General features: G+C 36.4%; 1 protein-coding gene across 1 annotated transcript in view; it reads left to right on the top strand.

Annotated features, from left to right (window-relative positions):
• Positions 1-3,671: 3,671 nt before the first annotated feature.
• The window catches only part of LOC107293368 (vomeronasal type-2 receptor 26-like), a 13,628-nt gene continuing 7,271 nt past the window's right edge, over positions 3,672-10,028 (top strand). Inside the window, exons 1-3 of the mRNA XM_015822517.1 lie at positions 3,672-3,874; positions 5,340-5,631; positions 6,027-6,581. Coding sequence (XP_015678003.1) covers positions 3,672-3,874; positions 5,340-5,631; positions 6,027-6,581 — 1,050 coding nt within the window. The remainder of the gene's footprint in view (positions 3,875-5,339; positions 5,632-6,026; positions 6,582-10,028) is intronic.

Here is a 10,028-nt window from a genome sequence, read left to right on the forward strand (position 1 = left end):
CAAAGGGAAATACATGGTAGCTGTGGAGATCTTTTCTATCTTATCCTCCAGTGCTGGTTTACTGGGGTGTATATTTTCCCCCAAATTCTATATCACTTTAGTGAGACCTGAGATGAACATGAAGGAACATTTAAGAAGAAAACAAACGTAACTGGTTTTTTTTAAATTCATATTTAATGAAACTTTTTTAGATTATTCTTGAAGTTTATTTCTTTATATATTAATTTACTTTGAAGGAATTTGGAAAAATCTCCATGACCTTGATTTCACTTCATTTATACACAAAATCCAATATGGAGAAAAGAAATCCTTAAAAAGAGGTGTGTTTCTAGATCAAAGAACAGATGTGTCCTATCCAGTTTAACATGGATGATGATTACATGATTGTAAATTTTGATGAATCTTATAAATATGTCCATATATTATCCAAACCTCAAAGAGTTGCCATGTACAAATATTGAATTTTACTAGGTTGTATATGTTCCTATTGGATATTAAAGGAAAAGTTTATTTTAAAGGCATGTTCAAGTTGTCTTTACCTCAAAGACACAGAAAGAGCTTGACACTGACACACACACAAAGACAAAAGAAAGAAAACAGCAAAGGAAAGCAGACCTGTTATATTTTCATATCCTGGTCATTCCCACCATAAATTTCAGTTAACTCAACTTAGGGAAGGCACAAATCTTAACATATCACATGGTTGTGTAGAAAGAAAGAGAGCGAGAGAAAAAAAAATCACTCTTCCTATATTGTATATTCTTTTCTTTTAAGTACCTTTATTTAGCCAAATTGGTTTCCCAGCAAAGCCCTGAGCAAAGCCCATTCTTCACAAATTTCCTTTGCTCATTTCTTTTTTATACCAGCTAGGATGGGCACTTGTGTCTCCTCCTGCTCCTCAAGCAAATCCAATGGGGGATCTAGACCTGACCCTCAAATTACAGCTTCCCATGTTCCCCTTAGGATGTGGGGTTCAATCGGCTTAGTTGGTTCCTTTCCAGCAGCACAACCCTGATGCTCTTAGCAGCACTAACCCTGATGCCCCACTGTCAGTTTTCGGACAAAAAAAAAACATCTGGGAGGACTCTGGTTCCCTCATATAGTACAGACTCCTCCTAACCAGAAAACTTCACCACCATCAGTTTTTCAGACCAAAAAGGGTCTAAGATGACCTGCTGTCCCCAACCCAGCAGGTACGGGCACCTCCTACAACGATCGTCAGTTTTCAGACCCAGGAGGGGTCTGGGAGGACCTCTGCTTTTTGCAGTAGTATGGGCACCTCCTGTGATTGGGCTTTGCTTACAGGGCCTTATCAGCTGGGTGCCCAAATCCAATTCTCTCATTAACTTTTATATTCCATTTTCACACAGCCTCTCCCTTTTCCCTAACAAAAGGTCCTATGCTCTGGCCAAACCCCCATGCTTTCCAGGGTCTGTCAGTTGAACAGATCCTTTCTGCATTTAGGAAAGGCCAAAGGAAGTAAGACCCAACTGTGATTGGGAAAAGAGTCTTCTCATTCACACACAGAGACATATACACATTTCTTTGCCTGGTAATTTTTAGAGAAATTCAAAGAGGCATTGGAGAAGATTCAATCAGAAATGTCAAAAGAAAATACAAAAAAACAAAAAACCCAACTCCAGTAGAGGAGAATAAAAGGAGTATGCTGAACTGGGTGCTACAGGCATTGATTTTTTGTTTGATTATGGATAACAAATGTTTAATGTAGAATATAAACAGAACACATTTTCCTCAAAAGAGAAAAAAAATCATTTATTTCTTAAGTGACACATGATTTTTTTTAAAAAAATAAATTTATTGTCAGGCCCAATAAAGAAGGAATACATTTGGCATTAAGAAGAATATATATAGGTCGATCTCATTATTGAATTATAATTACAAGTTATTCACAACTGAGTCCAGTACTGAATACAATTTTGCCAGAATTTATTCATGGGGGTCAATGAGGATTTCTGGCTAAAAGACACTTTAAGGGCAATGATAGAATTGTGTAAGATATTTTGCAATACTGGAGCAACACAATGAAAAACAGACTGTTTTGGTTTTGTTAGATGTACAGAAGGCCTCTGACAATTTGAAATGGGCTTTCATCACAGAAAACACAACCCACTGTTAATGACAGAGACTTTGCAGACTTGGTGTTAGTTTTGGAAGATCCTTTAAAAGGAATTAACATATTAATGAGCAAATTAAAGACAATGGTGCAGTAACAGATTAAGAAAAAAGACATGATTATTAATCAAACTATATGAAAATAGAAAAATAAAACAGTTTTTAATGTTAGGAAAAAGGTAAAATATCTGGTATCACAATGACAAATACTAATTGTATGTTATCTCTTTATTGTATCTGAAAGCAGACTTGTATATTTCTCAGGAAATGTGATGTAACAAAGGATGATGGCACTTTTTCATGTCATCAGTGATCAAAGTAAATTATAGCCAAAGTAAATTAAATATGCAGCTCTAGCCCATTTCTCAAGAGAGATGTGCATAATACTGAAAGCTGGAGACAACTTGATTATTTTCCGAATTGTTGTTAAAATTATAGGTTTCTTCTTTAGCATTACTTATGATATTAAATTCAGTTTTCAGAAAGGCAGCCTAATAATAAGAGTGCTTTTACCTACTGTATATTCAAAATATCATTTGTTGTACTGTGTAAAAGAGCTACTTTTTCAAGCTTTTTTATTTTGATTTTCATATGATAATCTAAGCTATTTTATCTCTGGTCCATTGTCAAATAGTTTCTATACTTCTGTTTTTTCTCCCCCTCCCCTTCATATTTTTTTTCATTCTAACTCTCATAAATGAGAGGGTGTACGTTGAAAGGGTGAGCCTCACATAATGAGAAATTCTGTTCCCTTGTACTGCCCCAAAGATGCTTTTTCATGACACAACTGGACTTTCTTGTTTTTTTCTTTGAAGACATTTTTTTGCTTCTCATCCAAGAAGCTTCTTCAGCTCTGACTGGATGGTGGGGAATGAAAAGATCTATACTCCTTGCAGGCAGCTGGTCATTTGCATTCTTTTAGAGAGTCATTGATGCAATCTGGAGATTTATCTGTATCATCAGGGTCACCTGAGTAGTTCAAATGGATGTGGAGTCTTCTTGGAACTGTTGAAAGGACTGTGTTTGTAGACTAGGGATAGATGATGTCATATCTCTCCCCCTTCTGTTGAGAGAGGGCTGTTCAATTTTGACATAGATGGCCTCTTGTTCGATCTCTTTTAGATAAAAGAATTTATCTTCAAAGGTGGAGAGATTATGGAAGAGAAATGAAAAAATGGGAGCTCTATTGCCTGAAGGACACAGTTGTACATTTAGAATTTTATTAATTTAATTTAATGATAAAGAAGAAAATCATACCAATTACTTTTCTTCCCAAAAAAGAAATGAAGATCACAAAGTAGTTTGAAAGCAACTGAAGTCAAAGACAAAGAACAAACTGAAAACTCATGTTTAAAATAAAGGGAATATGTTTGACACAAATATTCCTATAACCAGTTTAGAGGCCATCTATATAAGGATAAGGAAAAATGATGTCTTGGAGTTTTAATAGTGTAGAGATAGGATATTTTTCTGTATAAGAACAGAATTTCTTATTTCTCAGAATAGAAATTCTCAACAATGGGATGGGGGTGACCACAATGATGCTTCTGTTCTTGTTCTGTATTACATGTAAATCATATGATATGAATTGCAACATAGTTGATGACCCACTTCTTATAGACCATCACTTTGCTCAGCCAGGAAATGTTATCATTGGGGCAATTCTCTCCCAAGCTATCTTCTTTCACAATAGCCTATTCTTCACAGAAGAGCCCTCTCAGATGTTGATCAATGAAGTAATGTAAGAATTATATTTCTTTTTCTCTTCAGCGCATGGCAGTTGGAGGAAATGATGGGGGGGGGAGAGCTAAGCAACAGGATTATAAAGTGATATGCCTTTAAAAATTTTCATAACTATAATGTCATTAGGAATTTTCTGTTAATTAGTTTTCTCTCTCTTTGAAATGTATGAAGTAGAAAAGTCCCTATGTCCTCACACATTGCACCAAATCAATATATAATTCTTCTGAAATGAGTGCAGAACAGAGCAGCAAAAATGATTAGAGGGCTGAGCGTTAAAACATATGACGAACGATTGCAGGAACTGGGTATGCCTAAGAACTATGGATGATATGAAAACAGTCTTCCAATATTTGAGGGGTTGTAACACAGAAGATGGGGTCAATCTATTCTTCAAAGCACCTGAGGGAAGTAGACGAAATAATAGATAGAAAATTATCAAGGGGAAACCAACTAGAAATAAGGATAAAATACCTGTTGGTAAGAACAAAAAAAATCTGTAGAATGGCTTGACCCCAGATGTTGTGGATGCTCCATTACTGGAGGTTTTCAAAAAGGGTTTGGACAGTTATTTGTACAGAATGTTATAGGATTTCTTACTTGAGCAAGAGGTTAGACTAGAAGACCTTCAAGGTCCCTTTTAATACTTTTATTCTGTATCCTGTATTCTGATTTTGACTTTGGTATTTTCCGAATGCAGGCTTTGTGGCCCATAAACCATTTGCAATAGTTTAGGATAAGTTGTCAATCTGTCAATTATAGATAACTGAACAAATTAAAATTATGATTTTTATTCACAAAAATGTATGAAGTTGTTTGTATTCACAACAATGAGTGAAGTAAATTAATGTCAAATATTTAATATTGTCTGACTCAGTGAAAGGAGATGCAATAAGTCTGCATATTTGAAAAAAGAGTAACTTTTGAAAATCTAGATTCAAACCTTACTCTCTGCCAATAAGCCATGACCTGTTTATTTCAAAAGAAAATTTCAGGTAGTGAAAAAAACAAACCTTTCTTTTTTTTTTCAATGGTCCAAAATATTTCCTTGTCTCAAGACAAGGACAAGTTTTTCTTTTTCCCAGTTCCTTTTGACATCCATCTGAAAAGTCATTGAGCTTTTTTTTTGTACACTAGCATTGGAACAAAATATAGCAACCCTTTTGAAGAAGTTAGGGTATTTAATGATGGTGAACTGGTTCAGGGTCTCCTCCAACTCTTCTTGCTGGTTTTCAGTATCTACAGCCTGAGGTGGCTTCTTCTTAGTGAATTGTAAGGCTTCTTCTATATTTTTTAACTTCATGGCCTAATACTTTATAGCTTTTAGTATATAAAAACAGAAGAAGGTTGGTAGACATTTTTTATGTTATTTAATTAAGTAGATAGGGTTTTTTGTTTGTTTGTTTTTGTTTTGTTTTGTTTTGTTTTGGTTTGGTTTGTTTGTTTGTTTGTTTGTTTGTTTGCAGTTCTGCGCCTAAGTCATATCAGTACATCCTTGCTTTGGTGTTTGCTATCAAAGAGATCAACAGGAATCCTGAGCTCTTACTGAACATCACTTTGGGTCTCCACATTCTGAACAACTACTTTATTGAGAGGATAACCTATAAGGCAATCCTGAACTTACTTTCTACACAACAGAAGTTTGTTCCTAACTTTACCTGTGATTTAACGAAAACATTTATTGCTACCATTGGAGGACGTTTGACAGAGACCTCATCCATTATGGCCAATGTTCTTGCCAACTATAAGATTGCTCAGGTAGGCCCTTCTGTGCCACTACAGAAAAGAATCTCTTCTACCTGCTACTTGATTGGTATTGAGTTTCAAAGTGGTTGGGCCACCACAGAAAATACTTTGTCTACTCTGCCATATGCTGCTTGCTTCCCTTTACATGATCAAACTAGAAGACCTTTGCAGATCATAAATGCCTGTCTTTTGATCTTGTGCTATTTTTTAATTGTTTTCACATTCAGTTAAAATGGGCTCAGAAACACATAAGCAACCCTTTTAGGTGATGTAATATTGCAGGTATATGAACTGGCTGCATCATTTTCATCAACCCTTGAGTGCCAACTTTCTGCCTTCGTTATAATGAAGATGAACCCATTTTAAAATTTGAATATAATGATTATTTCCTATGTATTGCCTTTCAGCTTGCCTATGGAACATTTACCCCAGTACATGGTGATAAAAAATTATTTCCATTTTTGTACCAGATGGTCCCAAATGAAACCTATCAGTACATTGGAATTATTCAATTACTTCAACATTTTGGATGGAATTGGATTGGGATCTTGGCTGTGGATGATGACTATGGTGACATGTTTTTGCAGAAAATTGGACCATTGCTTTCCCAAAACAACATTTGTTATGCTTTCATACTTAGAACACCAAAGAAAGCATATCTGGATGAATATATACACTTTATTTCAATGAAGTTAAGATATGCCCACCTCTTTACAGATGATAAAATCAAAGTGTGTTTGGTCTATGGAGTCCCTCCATCCATACAAAATCTGAGAATGATCATCTTTCTAGCATCTTGGAATTCACAGCCTACTTTGGGCAAAGTGTGGATTGTTACATCTCATTGGAATTATGAATCACTGTCAATTCAGAGACTTTGGGATATGCAGAGTTTCCATGGTGCTCTTTCATTTGCAGTTCGCTCAAAAGAACCACCTGGATTCCAAGAATTTCTTCAGACTGTAAGGCCATTCTGGGTAAAAGAAGACAATTTCATTCAGAATTTTTGGGAACAGGCATTTGACTGCCCATTACACATTTCCCATATAAATAAAGATAACAACTTATTGTGCACTGGGGATGAAAAGCTAGAGAGTTTGCCAAATATATTATTTGAAATGAATATGAGTGGCCATAGTTACAATGTTTACAATGCAGTCTATATTATGGCTCATTCTCTGCATGTTTTACTCAAGTCCAGGTCCAGATGTAGATGTTTAATGGGAAGAGAACAATTAATATTTCATAATTTAAATCCATGGCAGGTACTTTATTTTATTTCTAATACACAAATATGTATGTGTTCACCTGCGTAATCTTGTTTCTCTGATCACTACTAATGCTACTAGCAATGATGTTTCATAACACTGTTGTCCCAACAAATGTTACAGTTTGGAAGTTGACTTGTTAGTAGTTCACTTAATTACATTGCTTTCTTAATAGAAAAAAATGCAAGCACTAATTTAAAAGCTTTTCTTTGTTGTAGGAGAAAGTGGTCATCTAACCACTAAGTCCCTAGTCCTTGATCTTTTTCCGAAGATCTGTAGTTATTTTAAAAGATACACAGGAATAAGATTGTATATTAATTTAAAGTTTCCAAATGCAGAGTAATAATAATAATAATAATAATAATAATAATAATAATAATAATAATAATAATAATTATTATTATTATTATTATTATTATTATTATTATTATTATTATTATTATTATTATTATTATTATTATTATTATTATTATTATTATTATTAGCAGGGAACTTGGAGGTCATTTAATCCACCCTCCTGCTCAGGCACGAAACCCTATACCATTTCAGACAAATCGCTGTCCAGTCTCTTCTTAAAAACTTCCACTGTTAGAGCATTCACCACTTCTGGAGGCAGGTTGTTCCACTGATTAATTGTTCTAACTGTTAGTAAATTTCTCCTTAATTCTAGGTTGCTTTTCTCCTTAGTTTACATCCATTACTTCTTGTCCTACTTTCAGGTGCTTTGGAGAATAGCTTGACTCCCTCTTCTTTATGGCAGCTCCTGAGATATTGGAACACTGCTATCATGTCACCCCTCATCCTTCTCTTCATTAAACTACACATACCCAATTCTAGCAACCGTTCCTTATATATTTTAGCCTCCAGTCCCTTAATCATCTTTCTTGCTCTTCTCTGTACTCTTTCTAGAGTCTCAATATTTTTATTACATCATGGTGACCAAAACTGGATGCAGTATTCCAAGTGTAACCTTACCAAGGCATTGTAAAGTTGTATTAATACTTCATGTGATCTTGATTCTATCCCTCTGATAATGCAGCCTGTGTTGACCTTTTTTGCATATTTAAGTGATTATCTCTCACAGTTACTACTATTGAGCAAGGTACCACCTATACTATACCTGTAGATTTGGTTTTTCTTGCCTAAATGTAGAACCTCACTTTTTCCACCATTGAATTTCATTTTGTTAGATAGCACCCAGTGTTCAAGTCTGTCCAGATCCTTCTGTATCTTAAGACTGTCTTCTGGAGTGTTGGCTATTCCTGCCAGCTTGGTGTCGTCTTCAAATTTGATGAGTTCCCCATCTATGCTCTCATACAAATTGTTGATGAAGATGTTGAAGAGCACTGGGCCCAGAACAGAGCCTTGGGGCACCCCACTACACACTTCCCTCCATGTAGATGCGGTTCCATTGAGGACCACACGCTGAGTACGGCCAGTCAGCCAGCTATGGATCCATCTGGTGGTGATGCTATCTAACCCACATTTTTTCTGTCTTATCAAGTAGTAGGTTGTGATCTACTTTATCAAATGCCATACTGAAGTCCAAGTAAATTATATCCATAGCATTCCTCTGGTCCACTAATTTTGTCATTTGGTTAAAGAATGCAATAAGATTTGTCTGGCATGATCTGTTTTTGACAAACCCATGTTGGCTTTTGATAATGACTTTGTTTGCCTCTAGGTGTTCGCTGATTTGTTGTTTGATTATCTTTTCCAGAATCTTCCCAGGTATTGAGGTCAGGCTGATAGGTCTGTAATTTCCTGGATCCATTTTTTTTTCCTTTTTTGAAGATGGGAACTAAACCAGCTCTTTTCCAGTCCTCTGGTAGTTCCCCAGTGCTCCAGGATCTTTGAAAAATATAGTTCAGTGGTTCTGAGATCACATCTGCCAATTCCTTGAGAACCTTGGGGTGTAATCCATCTGGTCCTCGTGATTTGAATTCGTCTAGGATGGAGAGATGCTCACTTACCATTTTCTTGCCTATCTTAATTTGTGCTTGTAATCTGTTTTTTATGGTACTGTTTTTGATAGGTTGAACTGTTTTTTCTCTTTGTGTAAAGACAGAGGTGAAAAACGAGTTAAATAGTTCTGCTTTCTCCCTGTTGCTTGTTACCTTTTTGCCACTTTCCCCCACTAACGGACCAATCATTTCCTTAACTTTTTTCTTGTTTTTTACATGTTGAAAGAAGCTTTTTTTGTTATTTTTGACTTTAGTCATAAGCCTTAGTTCATTTTGAGCTTTAGCTTTACTTGGACTTCAGTAAGGCATTTGATAAAGTACATCACAACCTAATACTTGACAAGATAGAAAAATGTGGGGTAGACAGCATCACCACCAGATGGATCCGTAGCTGGCTGACCGGCCGTACTCAGCGAGTGGTCTTCAATGGAACTGCATCTACATGGAGGGAAGTGTGTAGTGGGGTGCCCCAAGGCTCTGTTCTGGCCCCAGTGCTGTTCAACATCTTCATCAACGATTTGGACGAGGGGATAGATGGGGAACTCATCAAATTTGCTGACGACACCAAGCTGGCAGGAATAGCCAACACTCCAGAAGACAGTCTTAAGATACAGAAGGATCTGGACAGACGTGAACACTGGGCGCTATCTAACAAAATGAAATTCAATGGTGAAAAAAGCAAGGTTCTACATTTAGGCAAGAAAAACCAAATGCACAAGTACAGCATAGGTGGCACCTTGCTCAATAGTAGTAACTGTGAGAGGGACCTCGGAATCCTAGTGGACAATCACCTAAATATGAGCCAGCAGTGTGCTGCAGCTGCCAAAAAGGCCAACTCAGTGCTAGGCTGAATTAACAGAGGGATAGAATCAAGATCACGTGAAGTGTTAATACCACTTTACAATGCCTTGGTAGGGCCGCACTTGGAATACTGCATCCAGTTTTGGTCACCGTGATGTAAAAAAGATGTTGAGACTCTAGAAAGAGTACAGAGAAGAGCAACAAAGATGATTAGGGGACTGGAGGCTAAAGCATATAAGGAACGGCTGCTGGAATTGGGTATGTCTAGTTTAATGAAGAGAAGGACAAGGGGGGACATGATAGCAGTGTTCCAATATCTCAGGGGCTGCCATAAAGAAGAGGGAGTCAAGCTATTTTCCAAAGCGCCTGGAGGCAG

This window comes from Protobothrops mucrosquamatus, unplaced genomic scaffold (genome assembly GCF_001527695.2).
Source record: "Protobothrops mucrosquamatus isolate PMUCROS unplaced genomic scaffold, P.Mucros_1.0 scaffold1595, whole genome shotgun sequence".
Classification (NCBI taxonomy): Eukaryota; Metazoa; Chordata; class Lepidosauria; order Squamata; family Viperidae; genus Protobothrops; species Protobothrops mucrosquamatus.